Source organism: Photinus pyralis, unplaced genomic scaffold (genome assembly GCF_008802855.1).
Source record: "Photinus pyralis isolate 1611_PpyrPB1 unplaced genomic scaffold, Ppyr1.3 Ppyr1.4_unclustered_Scaffold19, whole genome shotgun sequence".
Taxonomy (NCBI): Eukaryota; Metazoa; Arthropoda; class Insecta; order Coleoptera; family Lampyridae; genus Photinus; species Photinus pyralis.
Genome location: NW_022171100.1, coordinates 59,021 through 85,245, shown reverse-complemented (window position 1 = coordinate 85,245; position 26,225 = coordinate 59,021). Strand labels below are relative to the sequence as shown.

The following is a 26,225-nucleotide window of genomic DNA, read 5'->3' as shown; positions in this document are numbered from 1 at the left end:
TTGTTGAAATTTTAACCAAATTTTCTACTGTAGTAAAGACAAGCACATCGCATATTGCAAAAATCAAATGTGCGTGTGTTTTGATTTAATCGAAAAAGTATGTTAGTAACACAAAATTAAAGCGGTATATTTCGTAAAAAACATTACATTTATTAAGTTTCTTTAGAACGCAAATACTCGGTGTAAGACGTGAGTAGGTCGTCCATCTTGTACCCTTGACTAGTTTCGCATAAAAATTTCGTTGGTCTCATCATGTTACCAATGGTTAGGTGAAAGTACGTGTTTCCAGAGGACCAATTGTTTAACTCCGAGAAATCGTGCGTAACCAGGATATCCTGTAAAAGAGCGTCTTGAAGTTGTAGTTATATCCGTGTGCCTACCTTTGTCTGAGGGTGCATGATGTTGACTCCGTTCTTGTTGATCGCCACGGTGACGATTTCGGGGTAAGTGCGGTCGACGGTTTGCTTCACCTCGAAGAACGTCGAGCCGAAGGTGGGCCAGTGGTAGATCGTTTCTAAGAATTTACCTTTGGCGTCTTCCGCGGACATTGTACCGTCGTTTTGGTAGGCGGCGATTATGTCCTTTTTCCATTGGGAGGAGGAGTTCACTTTGATTATGTAAGATGGTACCAATTCGTTGAGGAGGTTCGCGTTTAGTTGGGCCAATTGCGAGAATTGGTCGCCGAATTTGGTGCGATAGATTAAGGCGGCCAGCTTTATGGCGTCTTGCTTGCTGGTCTTGTGAAAGCCGCGTAGATACTTTGGCAGCTCCTGGTGGTAGTGGAATATCTGGTCGGCATTCCGATCGCGACCAGGTACTGTATTGACCCACAGTTTCTTCATGAAAAACACTTGGTATTGGGCTTGAATTGGAGCCGCGGCTGAAAGTGTCGTGTTAACCACTGAAAAAAGTTGAGATACTTACAGTTCCAGCTCGGTGTGGTTTGGCGCATCCACGCAATGAGCTCGTGTAGGAAATCAAAGAAAAAGGTGTCTTGTGGAATGGAGAATACCTTATCGCCGATCATTACGAAGAGGCTAAAGCCATCAGAAGAAATCAATTGCAGGCGGCTGGCCAAAACTGAGCAGATATCGCCCGCTTTGGTCAACGAGTCTATCTCAACGGCTTCGTCGGTGTCATCGGGGAAGTAAATTTTGTGGTAAATTTCCATGCTCCTATGCTGTATGGCATCTACTTCGATAGTGTATGGGGGATATCTTCGTGGACCTACTTTTTCGGTTTTTTGCAGACGGGATAGGCACGGTTCAACAAATGGATGTGACCGTGATTTTAAGAACTTGTTCAGTTCGGTGTTAAGGGATGTACTACCCACGAACAAACCGGTAGCGAAGTACATCAACTCCCACCCGTGTTCTTCACTGCGAGCTAAACGATTGTAGGTCAGCTGCCTCATAATTTGGCAGTACACCTCGTCGCGTAACAAGTCATTTGATAAAGCCGCCGAAAAGATTTCGTCGGTGAACTCGTTGCTCATTTTGGGTTTCGGGGCCGGTATGTCTCCCATGTACTTGAGGATTGCGTTGAAAGCTTTGCACGCGTCTCGGCTGGCCTCTTCGTTAGAGGTGAGTTGGCGCAAGAGTGGTTGGAGGATGGGTTGATTGGTGAATTTCCATAACTCCTCGTGTGAGCCCCGTTTAGCAGCTGTAAGGAGCGAAGTTTGCTTGGCGGTAGACTTTTTCCCGATTCTGAAGTGCTCATCCGCGTAAAGAGCGAGAGTGTGCACCTTCATTCGCTGTACGGTTGACATTGTCTGGGGAGGTTCCTCTTGGCTAGCAAAAGCCCCATCCTTTTTAAATGTTGCGATAACGTCTTCTGATGGTTCTTCTATAACCGATAACAACTGTACAACTTCCGTCGGAAAATCTCCCAAACGTCCATTGCATTCTCCATAACCCCAGGTCGATGTCATCAAGGATTCACCAGTGGTACCGTCTTTCAAAATGACCAACTCGCCTTTCTTCAAAACCAGAAATGAAGCAGCCTCACCTGGGTGTTTATAATCCTCTATGACCACACAATAAGTAGATCGGCTCTTTAAACCATCCAGTAGGTACACAATCAATTTGTTTAAATTCGCCGCGTCGGGACAACGGAAAACGAAATCTTCTTTCCTTATGGTCTTAAGTGTGAACTTGTGCAAATTGGTACCTTGCGCTTCTTCGTACCCGACGTATACGATCTCAACGAAAGGCAACTCGAGCAGAATCTGCTCCTGATCGTCAATCATATACACTCCCGTCCAGTTAACTGCGATTATCATCTTGTTCTTTGGCAGTTCCGGCCCGGAAATCTGGATCGCTTCGAAGAATCGTGAAAAAAGCATAGGCCAAACTGCCTTAGTATACCTCACTATGTCGCATTTCACCTTAATAACCGGGTACCTCTGCTTTACGCACACGCTTTTCCCAAACGCGTCAATTATGTTTCGTTCCCAATGTTCAACATTCTCGCCTTGTTTCAACAAGTACCCCGGTAAGTACTCCCCGAGCCTCGTGTGCAGAATCTTTTGGTTCATTTCAGTACCGTTGTCAATGAAGTACTGCTGCGCAACCAGGGCGGCAACATCTCCCTCGGTGTTACACCTATATTCGCCATACTTCAACCCGCGCACCACTTGGTGATATATCAAATCGGTCGAAACTGGGTCTTCACCGGGATCGTGCCATGGTGTGAAGATCTCCTTGCGGTAAATCAGGTTCCAGCTCGCCGCACGTTCGGGGCACCCCTGCTCTTTGGCGTACTGCTCGCACTGCGAGATGGCGTCCATAATGTGATCCGCACCGCTCCCCAACGACATCACCATATCCCCCAAACTTATTAAAAGCGAAAACCCGAAGGCGTCCCTCAAGTTAATGCTCAGCGCGATTTTGTGGCAAACCTCCGCGGACGTACTGGCCGAGTCGACCTCGATCGTCCGCACCTCGTCATCCATAAAGCTCACCTTCAAATTGATGGCGTCCTTATTTTTGGTCGCCTGCAACTCCAACCAGCTCGGAGGCTGACTTCTGAGCCCGTTTCTAAACGTGCGATACAGTCGTCCTTCGCAGTAAGGCGCGTAGCCCGGCGGACCGTCGCGTATAAACGAGCGAAGATAAGTTACGAACCGCTCCGACGGAGAGAAACAGCCGAGGCAGAGCGAGAGCAAAATCCAGCCGCGCGCGTGAGATGGCTTCGTTGGGTTGTTCGTTAGTTGTTTGCAAATCTGGCAGAAGATCTCGTCCCTTAATTCTGAGCGTAAAATTCCGTGCCCAATGATGAAATGGAGTTTCTCTATGTTAGTTGTTCGTCGGGAATTTAACCACTCCGCGTAGTACTCAGTTGATGAGTTATCCTCGACCATGCCTCGGCGAAGATCGTCCAATAGTTTAGTTTTGCGTTTCAAGGTCATATTGATAAGCTTAACTCGATCTACCTTACTGGAAGACTGCCTTTTCTCTTGTAACACAATTTCCTGGAAATCGATTTTACGTGGTAAAGAAGTTACCAAAGGTCCGTGAAGTTGGAGGTACCGCATAAAGATATTCAATCCATTGATACGCTATAATTTTGTGCCAATTGCAGGAATTAACGTGAATTAACGTAAATTAATTTGAATTTGGTGTACACCAAAAATTTCACCAGTGGCGTTCGTACGGAATTTCACATGCCCATTTTGGCAGACATTGATGGTACGCCACTGATTTCTCTGAAAAAAAAGCAAATTTGATCTCTTTGTTTTTTTCATTTCGATGCACGGTTTTCGCTTAAAAAAATAAAAACCGTTTCTCTGCATGATCATGACAATATTATGCAGCGAAAAAGATTTTATTTTTAAAATCGAATTTTGGAACTTTTTCAATAAAACATTAACAAAACTACTTAAGTAAAAACGAAGCATTACTTACCTCTGTAGTAGGCTGCGCCTGTCACAATTATTAATTCTGTTGACGAGTTCTTATTTTTTTAAGCGATAATCCTGCATCCGATTGAAAAAAAACAAAGGGATCAAATTTGCCTAGAAATGATTTGGAATTTCAGGAATAATTTTTATTTTCAGAGAAATCAGTGGCGTACAATCGATGTCTGCCAAAATGGGCATGTTAAATTCCGTACGAACGCCACTGGTAGAAATTAAAAAAATGTGGTACGTTAAAAAATGCCTCTGGATCAAATTTGCCTAGAAATGATTTGGAATTTCAGGAATAATTTTTATTTTCAGAGAAATCAGTGGCGTACAATCGATGTCTGCCAAAATGGGCATGTTAAATTCCGTACGAACGCCACTGGTAGAAATTAAAAAAATGTGGTACGTTAAAAAATGCCTCTGGATACATAGTACATACATGCCAAATTTAATTAAAATATCTAAAGTGGTATTACAGATATTAATAATAAATGATTTATTTTTGAAAACTTTACCACTCTGTATCATATAAAGTTTTCTTTTTAAAATGGACCCAAAAATCGCCCCTTTAATTATTGACATTCTATTATGAAACACCCTGTATACTACACACGGTAGTATGTACTCCCTTGTTTTCCATAGCAATTTTAATCGCTTCTAAAGTGGTATTGTCAAATGTCCCTCTATATCTAAAAATGGCCCTAGAGCTACCTCGCATAGGAGATACTAAACAATAATCTAAGTTATCAATTCAATAAACTTCTTCATAAAGTTATAACAATAAACTAATACAAATGTTAAATTTTTTTCCATAGCCAGCTTTAATTTCCAGTAAAATTATTTTAATATTTTCTTTAATATTTCGAATTATATTAAGTTTAGAAGGTATAACTTATGAAACTTTTTTAAAGCAAAAATTATTTCCTACCAAATAGTATAAAAATATACAGGGCGTACCATTAAAAAAAATTAAAAAATGGGTATATCTCCGAAAATAAAAATATTTTTTTCTAATTTACCTACATTAATTTATATAGATTACCAGAAATACTAAAAATTTTATTTGAAAGATTTTTTTGTAATAACTTCGGAAAAAAATCGCGTTCCCTAGGTCCGTTTACACCCTGTATAGTGAAAATTGACTTAACATCAGTTTTTCGACTTTGTAAAATTCGTGCCATCGCAAATCTGCTTCAATTCCTTAGACATTCTAAATTAGTTAAATACCAATTCTGAAAGCTATCATTTCATTTTATGTAGGTATAGGTAAAATTTGCACAAAATGAGAACCATAATTATGGCACATGAACCTATGTCCTAAACGTCTTAACTTTTGAGATACAGGAAGGTAAAGTTTTCAAAAATATCATTTATTATTAATATCTGTAATACCACTTTAGATATTTTAGTGAAATTTGGCATTTTTTAACGTACCACATTTTTTTTAATTTCCACCAGTGGCGTTCGTACGCCACTGGTTTCTCTAAAAAAATTATTCTTGAAATCCCCAATCATTTCTAAGCAAATTTGATCCCTTTGTTTTTTTGGTTTAAAAAAATAAAAACCGTTTCTCTGCATGATCATGACAATATCATGCAGCGAAAAAGATTTTCTTTTTAAAATCGAATTTTGGAACTTTTTCAATAAAACATTAACAAAACTAATTAGCTAAATAAAACATAGGACATAGGTTCATTGTAGTAGGCTGCGCCTGTCACAATTTATTATGTTGACGAGTTTTTATTTTTTTAAGCGAAAACCGTGCATAATTTTTATTTTCAGAGAAATCAGTGGCGTACCACAATGTCTGCCAAAAAGGGCATGTGAAATTCCGTACGAACGCCACTGGTGGAAATTAAAAAAAATGTGGTACGTTAAAAAATGCCTCGGGATGCATAGTACAGGGTGGCCAACTAAGAATGCGAGGTACTGTATCTGAGAACCTACCCATCGTAGAGGCTTGCGGTTTTAGTTTCACAAAACACCGCTTGAGGGCTTTTTTCGACATTCCCACAGAAATGGTTAATTTTCTCAAAAAAATTAAATGCATTGGTTCGATTTTTTTTCATGAAAAAAAATATAGCGGCATTCGCAGAAACATCACTTTTTTAGATTCCAGATTGCAGTTACGCCCCCCAGCGGTCATTTCAGAAACTGGCCGTTTTAGTAATAACTTTTTTTATCGCAAGTCTTTACGATGGGCAGGTTCTCAGATACAGTACCTACTTCGCATTGTTATTTGGCCACCCTGTACATACATGCTAAATTTCATTGTAATATCTAAAGTGGTATTACAGATATTAGTAATGAATGATTTATTTTTGAAAAATTTACCATCCTGTATCTCAAAAGTTAAGATGTTTGGGACATAGGTTCATATGAAGTTTTCTTTTTAAAATGCCCCTTTAATTATTGACATTCAGTTATGAAACACCCTGTATACTACACACGGTAGTATGTACTCCCTTGTTTTCCATTGCAATTTTAATCGTTTAAAGTGGTATTGTCGAACGCCCCTCTATATCTAAAAACGGCCCTAGAGCTATCCGTTACGGCTTGAGCACAAAATTTGCATTGCACTGCAAAAATTGGCACAAAATGATCACAAATGGATCACGATGGATTGAATATCTTTATGGGGTACCTCTAACTTCACGGAACCTAGTGACCTATAGGTACCTTGAACTCCTTGCGATTGGCGAAACCCCTACTGATTGTTTCATTTAAGCGGTTCAGCACATTCTCTCCCTTTTCCACGGAAGTTTCGTACTTAGGCTCCGGCAAATCGCCCATAAACCGCAAAATAGTAATCCAAATGGCTTGGGCCGCAATAACGTCGTCAGGGGTCGGCAGCTCGAGCAGAGATTCCTTCAGCGGTTTCTTTGAGAATTGCGGATTGTTGTTTCGTACGAAATAAGTAGCTGCGAAGATTTTAAAGTTATACGCCGACAGGTCCTCCACGTCCACCTCCTTGAGGTATCCCGGAAGCAATTCGTGATCGGCTCCATCTTTGAGCATCCCCTAAAAATGCGGATGTAATCAAAGTATTCACCAACACTAAACCTACCATGAGAACTTCGTTTCTGTTCTGTCTCATTCCGAAAACAGGAAAGTCTCTGTCGAGAAAGTTAAACTCGTGATTGACAAAGTCGTCAACATTCAAACTGTCTGCGTCGTCGCGAACCTCCTCCTCTACCAGAACGTACTCCTTGTCCAACTCAGCTAGGCGCTTCTGCATGTTTGCCTCGGCCAAACGTTTGTAGTTCTTGTTTCCGCTTTTTTTCATCAGAACCGCTTCTTCATTCTTCAATTTGACCGCGGCGTAAATTTTACCCCATTGCTGATGGTGTCGAACGTGATACCCCTTGCAAAACTTCTGCAATTCTAATACGCAACTACGCATTTTTTGGTACGTATTTGTTTGCACGCGTGATCGAATTGCCGACTGCAGTCTTTGATATCCGTTCCTCATCATCAAGTACCTCGACCGATAACCCCGCGCTCGGAAATGCTTTTGGAACACCAACGCTGCAGCTTTTACCTTGAGATATCTCCGCCTGCATATCCAACCCTTCACCGCTTTTTGCAATATCAAAACGGCTCGTTGCACCACCAAGCTTCGTTCCTTGTCCAAGAATTCGTTTTGAGCTTCTTTTAGAAATATCTTCGTGTTTCCGAACTGGTAGTCTTCGCCGGCAGTGAAGACCTTCGCGCAAATTGTCCTAGAGGCCTCCTTGCAATCGGTCCTGTTCGCAGGCGGTATTCCTCTTCCCAGAAACCGGTATCTTTGTACGAATTCGGCGTAGGAATAACGGATGGGATAGCCGGCCTTTCGAATTCGCGCCGTTTCCATCATGCCGGAGTAGCGTAGCTGACGGACGCACAAACCGCGATCGAGAACCTGAAACGATCTTATACATCAATTTCGTCGTGAAAATTGATTTTTTTCTTCGGCTTTTTTGGAATTTTAAAGAAATATTCTCGTAGTAAAAGCAAACATATCGCATATTTTTAACATCAGGTGTGTGCATGCGCAGACTGCGCTACGCTAAGTTAACATAATACAATAAAGAAACCACGCGTAGAAGTAAATCGCTGACCCCCCCTCCAGAGGCACCCCCGTGTTCGTGTTTTCCCCATAAAATCCCCTCCCAGGGGCAAACGGTAAGATTTACGTGGACGCCGCGCCGCCGCGGATTAGGGAAAACATCGAGAATGGACGCGTCGTATCGGGTAGGCTATAATTTTTTTATTGCCCCCCCCCCCCGCGGGGAGGGGGTTGGTGTAAGAGGTGAAAAACAACTTTTCGGATACTTTCGGAATCCGTAGCCATCGGGGTTCGGCACTTATCTTTTTTTTTCCGATCCGACTCGACTCCTCCCCCGGATGAGGACGCAAAGTGTGCTCGCTAGGCCGATTTCAGGCAAAGTGCCAAGTTTAAAAATTCGTAGCGGTCAAAGGAGGGGAGATACGAAAAAACTGTAAGTTGCGCGCGATTAGCCTGGTGAATGAATGGAGGGGCGTGCGGCGCGAAGCGGAGCGCGTGGAAAATTTTCGAGAAAAAGTTCTCTTTTTGGGGGTTTTCCCACGGGAATAGGCGTTATGGGAAAACGGAACTACGCCATTTACCGAGGTCGCACCCCCACTTTCTCCCCGTTCTACCCCGCGACATGGAGGGAAAGTGGTGAGGTCGAAGCGGGGGAACGGGGAGCATATCGAGTTGCGGTTGTTTGCGTTGGCCTCGTTGTTCGAGGGTGCTATTTGAATGTGCGAGGTGAAGCCGAGAAATGTGTTAACGGTCTATATAAGCGTTAGAGGTAGTATTTACATTCAGGGTTTATGTACCCCCCACCCCCCCAAATTGCTGTAGTATACCACTTTTTCATATTTTGGGTTTATCGTAAACGCAGAGGACTAGAAGGTTGCAATTTTACATTGGTCACATACAGTCGGGCGCGTTTTAAAATCGAATTGCCTATAAATGCATGTGCAATAGGGAACTTTCTTATTAACGAGCTCCTAGCGAGTTTATAATTTTGCGATGTCCGTCCGTCCGTCCGTTACCGATTCCGTTTGAGATCAGGTTGATTTTAGTAGATCGAGGCGTGAATTTTAGTCCGAATGTATGACATCTCTAGTTAGAATGAATGCGGGGTGAGGGGTACTTATCGAGAATCTGTCTTCCGTAGAGAAAACAAAAGGGCCCTGCAATATCTTGATTGAAACGTGACTGTGAGCGATTTAAGAACAACTCCTGTATCTTCGAATGACTGGTTTAGGTTTCAAAAGAGCTATTCTTCAGCTACAACTATTATACTATTTGAAGTTTTGTTAGTTTCACATATCACCGCTTGAGGGCTTTTTTCGACATTCCGACAGAAATGGTTCATTTTCTCAAAAAAATTAAATGCATTGGTTCGATTTTTTTTTCATGAAAAAGTAGCTAAATGATGCCTAAACAAGTTCGCGAAAACAGCATCTCGATATCTGAGATATATATATATATTTTTTTTTATATCGTGATGGCCAGCATTTCGAGCATTTACGGCGGCATTAAAAGCTTCCTTTTTTAAATCGATCCACCTTAGGGCAACAAATTATATAAGAAAAATAATTCCGGAAAAATTAGCTTAAAAAAATAAAATTTTGAGGGTATAAAATTTTCTTTGGCCTAAATTTTAGGTTAGGAACAAGATATCGAGATGCGCTTTTCGCGAGCTTGTTTAGGCATCATTTAGCTACTTTTTCATGAAAAAAAAATCAAACCAACGCATTTAATTTTTTTGAGAAAATTAACCATTTCTGTCGGAATGTCTAAAAAAGCCCTCAAGCGGCGATATGTGAAACTAACAAAACTTCAAATATTATAATATTTGTAGCTGAAGAATAACTCTTTTCAATTAACCCGAGTTTGTTAAAATCGGCTCAGTCGTTTCGAAGATACAGGGTGTTCTTTACGGAAACCTTTGAGTACCCCCCACCACTTCATTTTTAGAGATACAGAAAAAATTGTCAAACAAAAAAGGTTCAGATTATCGTCAACATCAAAGGCCGGACATTTTTTTGTTAGGTTAATATGGCGGAATTTACAGAAAAATCACTTTTTTAGATTCCAGATTGCAGTTACGCCCCCTAGCGGCCATTGCAGAAACTTAAAAATATTTTCTAGGTTTTTCTCGTGGCCGTTTTAGTAATAATTTTTTTACCGCAAGCCTCTACGATGGACAGGTTCCCAGATACAGTACCTCGCATTCTTATTTGGCCACCCTGTACAGTTAAAACAAATGTATGTATCTCGCCTATCGCATGCAACGAAATAAAATAGCACAGTATCCAAAAGCGAATAGGTCTATTTCGCCGAAAAACTAAAAACACAAACGTAAAAAAAATCCGATTTTCGGCGGAATTTGTGTGAAATAAACTCACGCTAGGGAAGTCTTAAAATGTTGCCAGCCTATACGCCGAGTTTGACTTAAAAAAGAGACTATCGATGTTTTGGTGCTTTTGTGAGCCGAATCAAAATTCTTTCCCTTTTTTTCGCATTTTATAAAATTCCAACGAAACATAAAATCTCACAACAATCTTGCCTTTCTACACTTGATTGATTTCTGACTCGGATTCTTTCATATCATGATCATCGAAGACTCTTGGTCATTGAAACATTAAAAGGACTTTTTGTTTGTTTCGCCATCTCTTTCCCACGAGCCAGTGCAAAATATTCAAGGCAACCTTTCGAGAGGGCAGCACTGCGTGACTTGCAGGAAATATTGTTAGATACTTGGGGTATGAAAACGCACAATTAGGGGTTCTAAAATTAGTGGGTAGCTATTTCCTTACCTGAGCCTGTTTGGTCTCATTCGGTTTAATGCACCTAATAAAAAATGGATAGCACGCATTTAACGACTTCATCAACGTATCGAGGGAGTTGCGGAACTGAAAGGACAAGGTAACCATCTTCCTCGACGAGACACTACTCTTAAGCTCCGATTCGAACACCTTCTTCAAATAGGCATTTGTGGATTGCTGTATTAACTCCTTGAGGTCCTGGCTGAAGGTGTCTCGATTTTTCTCCAAGAAACCTAGGAGAGTGTTACAGGTGGTTTTTAGCAGAGAGTATACTTGCCTTGAACGTCGTAAAAAACGGAACCGGCAAAGTGCTGAATGCCGAAGCCGGGAACCAGATCGGATTTCGGTTTGGAGTACGCTTCGTTATCGGCGTGATTCGCGTGCAGTTTCGTGAGCATCGTATAATCTGTACCCTTGGGAAAGATCGATTCATCGTCGATTAGTGACATAACATTCAGGTGTTTGCTACCGATCATCTCCACCACAAGCCTATTGTCGACGAAGCTTATGTGTTGCCACCTAATCCCTTCCTTGGTGTAGTACTCTTGCTCCATTTTGAAGAGATGCTGCACGAAGAACTGCTGCAGGTTTTCGTTCGCGTAATTAATACAAAGCTGCTCGAAACTGTTCACTTGAAAGCTCTCAAAACCGAAAATGTCCAAGACGCCGATCGAGTTCTTAACTGAAACCTTCGTCTTTGAAATTGCGGAGTTGATATTATCAATTATGGTTATGAAGAGTTTCCCATACAGGCCCTTCGCGAAGGCATCCCGCGTCTCCGATGCCTGATCTTTACCTAACAAGGACGCGACTCGGTCACCATGCGCGAAAATTGTCTTCTTTGTGACAGCATCTACGAGCTGCTGCGTTTCCACGCCTAAAAACGTGGCGACTTTCCCAACGAAACTTTGATCGTGCACGGCGGATGCGTCTAAATTAGCTATCGTGGTCGACTTAAACTTGATATTTCCCAAGTGGAGGATGGCGGCGAGCAGTTGGAAGATGTCCCAACACTCTTGCTCGGAAAAGTTCAACACCTTCATCGAGGCGCGAATGTCTGCAAATTCGGCGACTTCATTCCTATCGGCGCATTTGAGCGTGTTCCCTTGCTTCAAGTAGGTGTAATCTGACGCATTTCCAAGATCCAAACGTTTTTTCTCCTCTTTGCTAAGACCGGCGAGCATGCTGTAGAAGATGTGATAGTTTCTTTCCCCTTGGCTTTGCGAAACAATGCGACTTTTCTCAAGGAGGTATTGCTCAATTTTGGCGCCGTCGATAGTACTGGCTTTGTTGAAGAAGATGTCGATGTACCTGCCGAAACGCGAAGAGTTGTCGTTACGTACGGTTTTTGCGTTGCCAAACGCCTCCATTATTGGGTTTGCTTCAAGAATCTGCTGCTCGATCCAAGAATGTTGGCCGTTAATCGCCGCCAGGTATTGCAAGATTAACTTTGTACTTTCAGTTTTGCCCGCGCCACTTTCTCCACTGCAATAGTTATTAGGTACCTACCCAGTTTAGATTACAAGCTCGCCTCACCTAATCACCACGCACTGGTTTCCCTGCGTCGCCTTCATGTTGTTGTAGCTGCTGTCCCCTATTGCGAAAATGTGAGGCGGAAGCTCGCCCATTTTCCTATTCCTGTACTGCTTTATTAGCGCGTTTGTATAAATCGGAAGCACTTCGTACGGGTTCATTGCAATCAGCATTGACCCCGTGTACGTCTGAAAACGTGAGTAAGATCTCGAGCGTCAACATTTCGGAAACGTACGTAAATCAGTCTGTTAAAGTAGCGAATTTGCAAATTCCTCAAGATTGCATACTCCTGCAGGTCCCCCAAACTGATCATGTCCTCAACGCCCAAAATGGACGTGTCGTGCATGGCCTTCAAAATCTGGTCGGGGTTAATAAATACTTCCGCGCCCTTGTCATCTTGAACGCGAATCCGTTTTGGATCAGCTGATACGATTTTTCCTCCTGTCGGTATTTCAAAAGGATCGTTACTAATGGGCCGAATCCATACGTAGTCGCCCTGTTGGGAAATGAAAGACTATCACTTATACATTTTTTTAATCACGTACCACCACAAATCCTCCCTTTTCCATATTTTAGGCCGTTTTTGTCATAAATACTCCGCCAGAAACAAGACGTGTAGGTGTACTGATGAGTAATGGTTTTACTTTTTTATCATTGATTCTATAATCGCTATTGAGTTTATCTACTGCTTTAATACCGTCGCGGTAAGATTAGATTAGCATTCAAAATCGGTTCGTCCTAATTGAGCCAATACAATTCGCATTGATGGCATGGCCCCTTTTAGCAACATTTTGCCTGTTAACAATTAGAATTAGAATCGCAATTTTTTGAACAGGCGTAACGCACTCATGTGCTTGCACCGCTCGTAATAGTCCATCATTCGGTTCCGCCTCGTGCTGTAACAATGTAGACGTGCGTTTTCATACCCACAATTATCATCATTGAACCAAAATAGCGAAGGCGAGACAGTTTCGTGACCGCAATATGGTACTCATACCATCCCCCAGGTGCGCTCGTGTTCAAAACCCGATGGTCCACTCGAAAGCGGGCCGTTGAGACTCCCAGCAAAGTAAGCAACCAACGTCGTCAGAAGGCAAGGATCGGTTTATTTCGGGTATTCCGCACGTGAAGCGGAGGTAAAGAGATTTGGATAGAGGCAGATGATGTCAGGAGCTCGATCACACTTCTCTGTTCCATCCCATGACGGGAGAACAATGTCACATTTGAAAACGCACGACCGACGTTGCACTTTTGACCGGCATAGCTTAATTGTGACAGTGTTCTCTTGTCCTCTCAAAAACTGACGGCAAAACGCGCAAGACAACTTTTACATTACTATATATAAACTGATATCGTTGAACTAAAATGGCTACGACGCAAGCTACAACGGCCGTAATACTACGACGGATGGCAAAGAAACCTGGACTAGGAGTTCTCTAGATGCTTTTTGATTACTGTTTTGATGTAGAATGAATTGGTTCCACCTACGGGACTTGAATACTGAAAAGGGTTCGAAGCGCACGGACCGATTATAGAATTCACGTCCTCGCTTATATCGAAAATGCTGTTGGAATCTTGGTCCGATCGCAGCTACGGCTCTATGGAGATGATATTTGACTCTCGGCGTAATTTCGCTCTTCTAGGTTTGATTGTCGTTCTTCGGAAACCTCCCTGGTGGATGATGACCGGCGCAAATTCAGCGTCTGCGGCAGCCCGTTAACGAATGCTTTTTTTTTTCATTGCCCTCACTCACATTTATACGTACTGCACTTTATCTGCTATCATAAATTTTCGCTTATCGTACTGTGAACTTTTCAGCTTTTTCTTTTATGTCGTAAGAATCTTTGTACCAAAATTTGTTCCAATCGGTTCAGCCGTTTAGACAGACAGACCGACATCGTCAAAATTGTGTTTGATAAAAAAATAAAATTTCTTCTAACACGGCGTGGCGTAATGTCAATAAAATAAACACGGCGTTTTCCCCATGCTATGCGAAAAATCACCCCAACTCATGTTAGAAGACGCTAAGTATTATGGCAACTTTCTCCGTCCGTCCATCCGAAGCTTTAACTACTCTTATAGTTTTCAAATTATTTAGTTCGTTCTTTTTCTGGCATCTGAACCAAAAAAATCTTGACGATTAATTCGCGCATGCGCAAACTGCGCAATGTCATCTTTATTATTTATGGAGGAATTTTACTTCTAGCAAAGACAAGCATATCGCACATAGTAAAAATTAAATATGCGCATAGGCAGATTGCACAATGTGAACTTTTTTTATCTCTGCAGATATCTTCTTAATTTTAACAAAATATTCCTCTAGTAAAGACATGCATATCGCATATTCTCTAAACTATTAGCCCCGTTAGAATTATACATCTGTTGTATGACACTTTTTTCCAAAAAATATGATCCCAAAAGTTATTAAATCGTCCTCGAGATAAATGAATAATCTGGTACATAATATATACATATAGTGTCAATTTTAAAACTTGCAGTCAGCCATATTTTCCGAATTAAAGAGGATATTGAAAATCGCGCAAAACCGTTTCGGGGGTATCGAGGGGGAACCAGAATGACTTTATGAGTACCAGGTATGAGCTAGGAAAGACCAACGTACTGTTGCAGGACCATGTATATTAAATCCACAATTACAGTACCAGGAGTGGTGAATTGCACAATGTGAACCCCCCCACCCCCCCGTTTACCCCCAGCCCCCCCTTTAAAAATCCTAAACGGCAACCCCATACTTGTTACACATCGTTAGAAAGCTACTGAAAAATGCTTCCCAGTGGTACCAATAAAGTCAATATTCATTAAGACAATTTAACAAAAATTTAATAATCAACAAAAAAAAATAAAAATTAAACCATGTCTATGTTTAAGATTTGATCGCTAAATTCGAAGAAACGGGATCTGTTATGAATAAAAAAAGAAAGCAACCAAGATTGCTTAATGAAGCAGCTCAGGTTGAAGTTCTTGGCCAATTTGCCATAAATCCCTCAATGTCAACATTTAGTTTTCTTTGTTAATTGTTATTAATTGTCTTAGTGAATATTGACTTTATTGGTGCCACTGGGAAGCGTTTTTCAGTAGCTTTCCAACGGTATGTCACAAGTATGGAGTTGCCATTTAGGATTTTTTAAGGGGGGGGGGACTGAGGGGGGGAAGAGGGAGTGGGGGATTGCCACTTATAACGTCATTCTGTTTCCCCCTCGATACCCCCGAAATAGTTTTGCGCGATTTCAATATCTTCTTTAGTTTAGAAAATATGGCCGACTGCAAGTTTTAAAATTGACACCCCGTATAACATATAATAATAATAATAATAATAATAATAGGACCCTACATAACCTTACCAGACACAGACACAGACACTAATCGTTACTTGATTTTAATCCGTGCGATTAGTTAACCAGGCTAGACCTGAGTTCTCACAAGAAACACCGACTATAATAATAAACCTTTATTGTTGTTAAGACAAAAAAAATTTTGTTTACAAACGTGAATTTTGGAAAAGATAAAAAACAAGGGACAAATACATTTAATAACTAATTTACATTGAAATCGGATGAAGACCATTGACAATTCAAAAATTCGTTAATGTCGTAAAAACTTTGTTTTTTTAAAAATGTTTTAATTTTATTTTTGAAAATTTTGGATGGTAGCCTGACTACGTCGCTAAGTAATTTGTTTAAAAAGCGAGGACTGTAATAATTGGCCCCATATCTACTGCATCGCAATCTCATATATTGATGCCTCACCAGTTCACCACTCCTGGTACTGTAATTGTGGATTTAATATACATGGTCCTGCAACAGTACGTTGGTCTTTCCTAGCTCATACCTGGTAAAAAATATAAAAAATCCTTTTGTGCAAATGTCAGATGGTTGCGCATCTATAGAAATTATTGTTGAATGTACAGGGTGTCCCATTTTTACGGTGTAAATATTTTTTTAAATAGAACACCCTGTATTTTTTTATATTAAATGTTGCCATCTTATTAATATTTTCCGGGCAATTCCCCATAAGCAAGCCGCACTTTCGTGAATCGTATCGTTGAGCAAGAATTATGTTAATCCGAGTAAAGGGCAACACTTTGATAATGAGAAAGTGGATTTAGTGATACAGGGCGTTCACAATGAAATGGTAAATTTTCCGAATTTAAAAGCGCCAACTTTTTTTTTAAAATAGAACTACTACTACTTTATTTCACTATTCTATAGCCTTTTGTGTTTCTTTTCAATTTTTATAAGAGACGTCCTCTGCCTTAGCCTCGTAGTTCTTATTATACTACGAAATACGGTGTACACTTGCAGCAAAGGATGAATTTGCGCTACTATTTACCGTCGGCCATTTTTTAAATTTTTATTATCACAGCCTACTCCGGTGCAAAAACATGTACTTAATGGATAGGTACTTTTGTGGAAAATATTAAAGAACCTAAAAACTACGACGTATAGACACTGGGCACCCCTTATAAGAGTTGAAAAGAACACAAAAGACAATCGAATAATAAAATAAAATAGTGCCACTTCCATTTGAAAAAAATAGTTATGGCACTTTTACCCTTTCATTGTAAACCCCCTGAATCACTAAATCCAAATTGATTGTAGAGATCAACAAATGATATCGAAACAACTAAAAATATACAGGGTGTTCTATTTAAAAAATCATCTATTTACTCAATTAAACTGAGACACCCTGTACATTCCAAAATAATTTCTATAGTATAGTTCTACAGTTGACATTTGCACATAAGATTTTTTTACATTTGTACGAGGTGTGGGCTAGGACAGACAGACGCACTGTTGAATGACCCTGTATAAATAACAAATATAAGGCAATTAGATGTTCCTTTAATCATATAGTATCTTTTAGTGTTGCATTAATTAAAAAATGTTAATAACATGGTCCTTCGTTTCGTGGGCAGTACACATGCAAGGCTGGTTAGTACATTGCAATACATCGGCAGGACTTAGCAGTACCTAGTCATACCCGGCAGTACACAGAATGACTGGCAGGACAGGGGAGGCGCATTGTCAACTTTCTTAATTGTAGAAATATTTTTTGGCGCATTTTCCAAGGAAGTTTGGTGAGCTATTGTGATAGTTCTGTCCGTCTGTTCTTTGTCTAACTCGAGAACGAAAAGAGACAGCGATGTCAAACTTTCGCCAATCGATTTCTACGGGTTCAAGGATCAGTGCTATTTAATATGAGCCGAATCAAAAGTCCGGTCCGAATTCGAGCAGAGCGGCAAAAAATTCCCTTACTGAAAATATGCAATTCTTCGTATCTTTTCGTGTGCATTGCTAGGGAAGTAGATAAACTTTTTTGTATTAGGTATCTTCTTTGTTTGTTCGTACATTTTCTACTCGATCTTTCATATCATAATTTATAACTTTTACATATTTGCAAACCAATTTTTACAGTTTACAATTACAGCATATGTTTCAGTAACATTGTACTGTGATAGTAGAATCTTGAGAAAAAAAGAACCATTAGATAGAACGAGTGTTTATACCATTTTTGGAGCTTGCGAGTACTATAGTATGGGTAGTCGTCTGAGGGAATAAAATCAGGAACAGATGTTAGAGAATGATCATTTCAAATTTGCCTACCGAATGAATAAATCGCATAATCTGTCACCAATACTATAATTTTAGATATGAAGCACGGTGTCCCACTTTTAATAACTCAAGTATATTTAGATTCCCACTTATTAGTGGGAGTTCTTACTAATATAAACCGAAGTTGAGGAAAACGCGCGATCAGTTCAGTTTTGACGCGCGTTCACCAAAAGACCAAAAATGGTTAAGTTACCTGCGATCGGTATCGATTTGGGTACCACGTACTCCTGTGTCGGTGTTTTTCAACATGGGAAAGTGGAAATTATCGCAAACGATCAAGGAAATCGAACGACGCCCAGCTACGTCGCCTTCAACGACACAGAAAGGCTGATCGGGGATGCGGCTAAAAACCAGGTGAGACACTTACCAAGAGACATTATTAACCTTCACCGAAAAAGGCAAGGTTGAGCAATTGATGACTAAAACAGTACGAGAAAATCGTTTATGGTATTCTTACTATACGCTTAGTAAATTTATGGACTATTTTTACATCACCGTGGGCGGTTAATTACATTTCACGATGATGTTGTGTTGCAGGTGGCGATGAACCCTAAAAATACGGTATTTGACGCCAAAAGATTAATCGGACGAAAATTCGACGATCCCAAAATCCAAGACGATATGAAACATTGGTCGTTTACGGTCGTCAATGATGGCGGTAAACCTAAAATACAGGTCGAGTACAAGGGGGAGATTAAGAAGTTTTCACCCGAAGAAATTAGCTCCATGGTTTTAGTCAAAATGCGCGAAATCGCCGAATCGTTTCTAGGTGGTAAAATAACCGACGCTGTCGTCACCGTTCCCGCCTATTTTAATGACTCGCAACGTCAGGCGACGAAAGACGCGGGGTCGATTGCCGGCCTGAACGTTTTGCGTATTATCAACGAGCCCACCGCGGCCGCTTTGGCTTATGGCTTAGATAAGAATTTGAAAGGGGAGAGACACGTGCTCATTTTCGATTTGGGCGGTGGCACTTTCGACGTTTCCATCTTGACGATCGACGAAGGTTCTTTGTTTGAAGTGAAATCGACGGCGGGCGACACTCACTTGGGGGGCGAAGATTTTGATAATCGTCTGGTAAACCACTTCGTTGAGGAGTTTAAGCGAAAGCACCACAAAGACTTAAAGGGTAATACGCGAGCCCTGCGTCGCCTGAGAACTGCCTGCGAACGGGCTAAAAGGACACTGTCTTCGAGCACCGAAGCGAGTTTGGAGATTGATGCTTTGCACGATGGCGTTGACTTTTACTCAAAAGTCACGCGAGCACGTTTTGAGGAGCTTTGCATGGATTTGTTCCGTTCAACACTGCAACCGGTCGAACGGGCTTTGACTGATGCGAAACTCGACAAGGGCACAATTCACGATGTCGTCCTCGTCGGTGGCTCGACGAGAATTCCAAAAATTCAGAAGATGCTGCAAGACTTCTTCTGCGGCAAAGCCTTGAATTTGTCGATAAATCCGGATGAAGCGGTTGCGTATGGTGCGGCAGTGCAAGCCGCCATTTTAATTGGGGACACCAGCTCGCAAATCCAAGACGTCCTATTAGTGGACGTCGCGCCCCTGTCTTTGGGCATCGAAACGGCTGGCGGCGTTATGACCAAGCTCGTGGAGCGCAACTCTCGCATCCCCTGCAAGCAACAACAAACCTTCACCACGTACAGCGACAACCAACCCGCCGTCACCATACAAGTGTTTGAAGGCGAGCGCGCCATGACCAAGGATAACAACCTTTTGGGTACCTTTAACCTATCCGGCATACCACCCGCGCCACGCGGTGTTCCCAAAATCGAAGTCACCTTCGACCTCGACGCCAACGGCATCTTGAACGTTTCGGCGAAGGACAGCAGCACCGGCAAATCGGAACGCATCACAATCACAAACGACAAGGGACGACTGTCCAAAGACGAAATTGACCGCATGTTATCCGAGGCGGAGAAGTACAAGGCTGAAGACGAGAAGCAGCGCGAGCGAATCATCGCACGTAACCAGCTGGAAGGTTACATTTTCAACGCAAAACAGGTACCCAACCTCTAACTCAAAACTATTAAGCGTAACAAGCATCGTTTCAGGCTGCCGAAGATGCTCCAGCCGATAAGCTAACCGAAGACGACAAGAAGTTGGTACGGGACCGATGCTCCGAAGTGCTCACTTGGCTGGACGGAAATCAATTGGCCGAAAAGGACGAGTTTGAGGATAAGCTGAAACAATTGCAGAAAGACTGCAGTCCGGTTATGACGAAATTGCATCAAGGTGCTCAAGCTGGTCCAGGAGGTAAAGCGGGACCTACGGTTGAAGAGGTCGATTAACCCTTTATTACATTACTCTCATATTTATTTTTGTATATTTGGATTATTGTAACTCTCTACATTCTGTAAATTACATTGTCTTTGTCTCGTCGACAAATGTCCCAGTGGTTCTCAACCGGTTCTCTCTGGAAGGCGCGAAGTACAAGGAGATTAATTATTGCTACAGTTATTTCTTTAATAATGAAACACAAAACAACTATTGTAGACGTTTCAATGTCTAAAAGGTTGAGAACCACTGTTGTATACTCTCTGACCGACCGCACAAAATTGAATTTAACTTTTTACAAATGCCAAAATAGTGTTTTTTTTAGTTCACAAATCAAAACGATTTCACCTTATACTCTTATAGCTACTTTCAAGCTTTGGAACCGGGTTCCTAGCGGATTTTGGGTTTTCGCGACATCCTTCAAATAAAGTACGGTTCTCATTATAGTAACCAAGCTACTGTGTGAAATATGTTAATGCGATATTCATAGGGTAGCCTTTTGAGAAAAGTTTTGACTTATAGTGTAAAATTGCATAAGTACCGCTTTATACGAATTGTAGTCACGAGTCGGTTTATTACCGATAGTCGCGCGCGTTTAAAAAGCGTAGGTTGAACAAAGATAGAAGTGCGTCTTCAAGTTCGGATCGGTTCCATATGGAGATCCGCGGTAACGTAAATAAGGCAAATTAAGAGTGAGGGCTTGCGATTGGTGAAAAAGGGACGCTGGTTTTGGTTTTGCAGTGGTTCTGTTTTGGCATGGCAGCATACGGCGGAAAGGAGACAGACGCGCACGTTTGCATAGAGTACAGTCCTTCCACTAGAATTGTTGAATATAATAAAAAGTATTGGAAAAATGAAGTGAATTGAGTCTCAAACAGTTTTTATTATAAAAATAAATAAAAAAAATGAAATAAATAAATAAAAAAAAATAATAATAAAAACAGTATCAATTCAGTTCATTTTTCCAATAAGCAATCACTCAAACACTTATGGAGTCTTTCATCAACAAAGTAATAAAAAGTAATCGTACGAGTCAAGGAAATTGCAACAGTATTTCCCCGGGAGATCCAATTTTTCGTTTTTATATTGTTCACATTTGGGGCGCAATAATTTCCAACATGGTCGTACCGTTTTGTATCATCTATCGATTTTAAAATTGATTTTTTTTTAATGGGGGGGGGGGGGGGGGGGGGGGGGGGGGGGGGGGGGGCACGGCATCGTTGTGCTTGTTGCACCTACCCATATGATTGATATCCAGCTTTCATCAAACACTAAAATTAGAAAACTGTCTAAGGTTAAACCCGACAAGGGTTGTATAATTTAAAAATTTTGGGGTTATTATCCTCCCCATTTTAAGAAAGTTTTCAGCGGTCTATCGAATATAGTTTTTATGATCTTTTGTTGATTCCGAAATGTTCAGATTTTTTCTTCGATCGTTTCAAAGGTTATAGCTCAGCTCCGGGACTTGGGACGCCCTGTATATGTGCATTAAATATAATTTGAACCAAATTTGGTACATATTATTCTTAGACATAAAAGAAAGAACTGCTAGCCACAACAAATTTTTTTTCTTACATATTCAAAACATTTTCTGTGGCTAGCACAGATACCATCCTGCGCATGCGCGATTCTGCCCTTTTATTTCTAAGAATATGTGGACAAAATTTGGTTCCAATCGGTTCGGTCATTGACCCGGAAATGAGAGTACATACAGACAGACCGATCGACGTCGAGATTTTGTTTGATTCGGATTCCTGGTGCTTCAAAACGTGTATTTCCATTAAAAAGTGGGGGGTCATTTTTTACTCCAATGTAAGTACTTCCTTTACTAACGTGCGGGTGGTAAAAATTAAGTTATTCTATAGCGCATTTTCACCTCCAGATGCAGTATTGTCCATTATGATACTTATGGACATACAGTACGTGATTCCGTGACAATGACGGCACAAGGAGATTATGTTGTGTTTTAACTTTTAATACTTCACGTCAATCATATGTCAGTTTGGCAACATTGCGGCGAGGAACAAGGATAGCGTTATCGAAGAATGACGCAAATTTAGAGAGAGAGGCATTTAGCCCCTAAGGCCCCATACTGCATCTGGAGGTGCGAACGCAGTATAGTAGGTAGTCTTATGAATATTTTAAATCTAACATCAGGAGCGCCGGGCACTTAAGTTGTCGCCCCCCCCCCCCCCTCGTGAGATTTGACAGTCTTATTATTATAAAGTGTTGCGCTCGTTGCACCGATAAAAACTCTTGTGCCATTATCGATTTTCAGAAATCCGAAAATACATAGGAGGTTGGGGGGAGGGGGACAAGTATACATAGCTTCCCCCTCTAGATATTTCGTCGCTGGTATATGCCACCTAGGTACATCTGGATAGACATCATTTTTAAGAACCCTTTATTGGATACAGGGTGTCCTAAAAGTACGAAATATCGTATAGGTATAATAACTTTGAATGTTTCAAATGAATAAGTTATTTGGTAAATTTCTCACCATATTCTTTTTCCGCTCGAGGCCCTAGCTGCTCCTACAATTTTCAAGATATTTAGTTCATTCTTTATAGTTTATGTATTCGGTAGCGTATATAGTTCTGCCCCCCCCCCCTTTTGAAAATTTGTCAGAACTTAACCGTGATGGCCCTTGCTTAAATTCAAGTGGCGCAATGTTAAGCTCACAACCAAATGTATCAGCTACAAAATACGTTGTGGGGAAGGGGCGACGTATACTTGCCCCCCCCCCCCATGTATTTTTGGATTTCTAAAAATCGATAATGGCGCAAAGTTATTATAGGTGACATGTCAGCGCACAACGAGCGCATTTCTTTAAATAATATGATTCGATCTCAAGCTGGGGGGGGGGGGGGAGTAGTGGAGTGGAAGCAAGATAACGAACTCTTTTAAATTTATATTTATTTGTCTGTACTCAGACCAGAGCGCCAAGTTTTCTTGTTTCAGACTTAACAGAAAAGGCTCATAACGCCTGTAGAATTTGCATGGGAGCTAGCTGTCGGTTAAGTGATGTACGTTTCTTAGACAAAATTTGTTATTGTAGCAGGAAACCAATTTTAAATATAGGTAGTACGAACAAGAGGTGTAGGTACGTTCAACCTTTGTATATTGTAACAATAATCTGTTACAATTGCAATTAGATAATAAAATTAAATTGACACACCAAACAGATTTTTGATTCTTGTCATGCTCCTGTAAAGTTTTGCCGCAAATGGTTATATCATCCAAATAGACGTATGTTCCTTGCAATTCTTCCTCTCTAATGATCCAATCAATAACTCTTTGAAAACTTGGCGCTTTTTATGAATTGCATTCTACGTAATTAAAACTTGAGCTCTCCAGGGAGAGGTGCTTTCTTCGATTATCCCTTCCATGAACAGTTTTCGTATTTCTTCTTTTATAAATTTCTTGTCGTCTTCGCTATACCTTCGAGACTTTATAGCAATAAGCTCTACATTTAAAAGGTCTGTTGTTAAGGGTACTGATAGTGTAATCACGTTGCCATCTTCTTGTAGGGATACAAAATTTCTATTTGAATCTGATCGTGAATCAAAATGAGGCTGAATTTCTAAGAGCAGTTTTACCAATAATCTCAATCGTCCTTCACTGCTATAAAATATGTAGGCATGTAGGTAATTTAATATGAATATTAGGCAAGTTAAATTCAAATGGACACGCTTATTTACGACATAATCTTAGTTGAACCCCCCCCCCTCCACCATCCCTCTGAAGACAGTGATGATAAGATAATACCTTCATTCGAGTTATAGTGTAGGGATACCTACTCCTTATATTTAACATTTAACAAAATAATGAACATATTATTCTTCTTTATTAAAATTATTTAAAATACCCTAACAATTTATCAAGAGCTTTATATCTATGCGAAATCTTATTCTTTTCCTCCTTAGTCAATTCAGCATAAGTTTGCGTATATCCCTTCGGTTGAAAGCACGGATCCCAACCAAAATTTCGTGGACCCCTCGGACGTACGATTTCCCCTTCAGTACGACCTTCAAACAACACCACTTGCTCATCACAACCTCCGGGAGAAAAACCGAACGTGCAAACAGCGTCGGCGGTTTTATCCTCGAAACCCTCCAGCATCTGATATAAACCTTCGGGGCCCAGTTTTTCGAGGAACCACTTTATGTACGGACCGGGTAAGCCTTTGAGTGCGTTGAAACATAGTGCCGAGTCTTCGACAATCACGGGACCTCCGACTATCCGACCGGCCTCCTGGCACTTTTTGTAGATTACATCCGAAAGTTCACCTTGCAGTTCCGGTAGGTCGATTTTTTTGTGGATTAGCTCTCGTGGAAATGAGGGGCCTAGTATTGCGATTACTTCTTCCAATTTTTTTGCATTTCCAGTTACAAATGTTATTGGTTTTGACATTTTTTTTTTCAAAGACACTTTAAATTTGTTAGGTTATGAATTTTACAAATAAACTAATAGGATTAGAACTACAATGGACAATGGAACTACTCGCAACTTAACCTCATTTATTCACATTGACGATAATGTCGAGATCGTATTTACACCAAGAAAATTCTGTTAGATATTTATACAGTTTATTAAATACGCTACCTGCACCCGCAAAATCAACTTTAGAATCTTTTTATTTGTAAGTCAAATAAAATTTGTTGTAAACAAACTTTAGTAATGTGTACAGATCGAGATGTTGCGATATATCAAAACGCGAGCTGATGAAGCTGCCAGATGTATCCAACTCACGAGTACGATGTCCGCATTGCTTTATCGAGTATGACTGCCGTGGTAAGTCCTGTGAACTAGCCAAATCGAGGATCACTAGGAGGTTTGCTCGTAAGCTGGTGAAAAAACGCGAGACCGGCAAGGAGCTGACAAAGTACCAAAAGCAATACTTGAGGAGTATTCGAAACAAGACCCAGTTTGGTTTTAACACATTTGTGAGTTCGGACAATTTCGTGATTGTTGGCTCATGTGTTTTACATTTTAGACCGAAATATGTAGCTTTTGTACGAACAAACGAACCACCGACATAAAGAAACCCGCAAAAAAACGTGCACAGCCTGCTCCTGTGCCAATACGAAATAAAAAACGTCGCAAGAAGGATAAATTTGCCGGACTCGATGAAGTTGCGGTCTCATCGGTACAACAGAAAGAATGTGCGCCTAAAATTGTAGTTGCCAAGAACACTGCGGCATTTAAACCTAACAGTGGATCGCTGAAGCACAAAAACAGGAAATTAAAGAATTTACTCGACGGTATCAAAACGGAGTCCTCTCTGCAGCAATTTTTGTATAGCATCTAACTGTCTTTTGTTCTAATAGGTAATGTATATAAAAGTTTTGTTCATACACTTATTTTTATAATGAGCGATTCAGTCCCTTTGTAGGTTTGAACTGACAAAGTTTGAATTAACGCTCAAACTCTACATTTAATCATGAACTCCCATGTTAGATCAAATATTGGATTTAAGGATCAACAGTTGGAATCCTCAGTTGAGTTTTGAGATAAAACAAATTTCCTACAGTTTGAAATTATTTAAGGATTCGAATTAGGAGTGATTTTCAACTCAAAATTTATCAGTTTTTGTTTTTTAAGTTATATTGAAGCTGCTTGATTCAAATTTGAATTTGGCACTCGCAAACTTCATTGTTTATGTAACTATTCCATTTATCTCGCCATTTATTATTAACTAAAGCAGTGGTTCTCAAAATGGGTGCCATGAAATTTTTAAATAAGCTATTAAAAAAAGAATTAAAACACTTGTAAGAAAAAAGCAATATTTGTTTTTTTTTATTACAGTTCTATGTATTTTATCAATTTTATGTTTCTATTTTATTTATCATTCATGTCTTGGAATTGCCACGCGATCGCATTTGTTGTGTCAATCAATATTCATAAGTACTTAGTGCAGTCAAATTACAGTTTGGGCAGATTGAGCTGGGTGTTGTCATTTCACTCAACGAAATCAAGTGTCTTCTATTTAAAAAGATCCGCTGAATCCGAAATTTATA

General features: G+C 40.6%; 4 protein-coding genes across 5 annotated transcripts; 2 read left to right on the top strand and 2 right to left on the bottom strand.

Annotated features, from left to right (window-relative positions):
• Window positions 1-80: 80 nt before the first annotated feature.
• LOC116181745 (myosin-VIIa-like) lies at window positions 81-12,915 on the bottom strand. The gene is made up of 10 exons (XM_031502164.1): window positions 12,829-12,915; window positions 12,519-12,779; window positions 12,287-12,471; window positions 11,028-12,235; window positions 10,742-10,983; window positions 6,972-7,805; window positions 6,584-6,925; window positions 925-3,472; window positions 381-880; window positions 81-335 (listed from the first exon to the last, which is right to left on the bottom strand). Exons 1-10 carry the CDS (start codon window positions 12,850-12,852, stop codon window positions 153-155), a joined length of 6,327 nt encoding a protein of 2,108 aa, XP_031358024.1. The 5' UTR covers window positions 12,853-12,915; the 3' UTR covers window positions 81-152.
• Window positions 12,916-18,038: 5,123 nt separating this feature from the next.
• LOC116181722 (heat shock protein 70 B2-like) lies at window positions 18,039-20,496 on the top strand. Its single transcript, XM_031502141.1, has 3 exons — window positions 18,039-18,267; window positions 18,451-19,932; window positions 19,983-20,496. The coding sequence occupies exons 1-3, from the start codon at window positions 18,094-18,096 to the stop codon at window positions 20,217-20,219; spliced, it is 1,893 nt and encodes a 630-aa protein (XP_031358001.1). The 5' UTR covers window positions 18,039-18,093; the 3' UTR covers window positions 20,220-20,496.
• Window positions 20,497-24,033: 3,537 nt separating this feature from the next.
• LOC116181756 (inosine triphosphate pyrophosphatase) lies at window positions 24,034-24,675 on the bottom strand. Its single transcript, XM_031502178.1, has one exon. The coding sequence runs from the start codon at window positions 24,616-24,618 to the stop codon at window positions 24,061-24,063; it is 558 nt and encodes a 185-aa protein (XP_031358038.1). The 5' UTR covers window positions 24,619-24,675; the 3' UTR covers window positions 24,034-24,060.
• Window positions 24,676-24,688: 13 nt separating this feature from the next.
• On the top strand, window positions 24,689-25,941 carry LOC116181755. Of its 2 annotated transcripts, XM_031502176.1 has the most exons (4): window positions 24,689-24,847; window positions 24,896-25,151; window positions 25,202-25,535; window positions 25,590-25,940. In XM_031502176.1, the coding sequence occupies exons 1-3, from the start codon at window positions 24,744-24,746 to the stop codon at window positions 25,514-25,516; spliced, it is 675 nt and encodes a 224-aa protein (XP_031358036.1). In that variant the 5' UTR covers window positions 24,689-24,743; the 3' UTR covers window positions 25,517-25,535; window positions 25,590-25,940. The 2 variants fall into 2 exon arrangements, with proteins under 2 accessions (XP_031358036.1, XP_031358035.1); XM_031502175.1 differs by having other exon boundaries at window positions 25,202-25,941.
• Window positions 25,942-26,225: the final 284 nt, after the last annotated feature.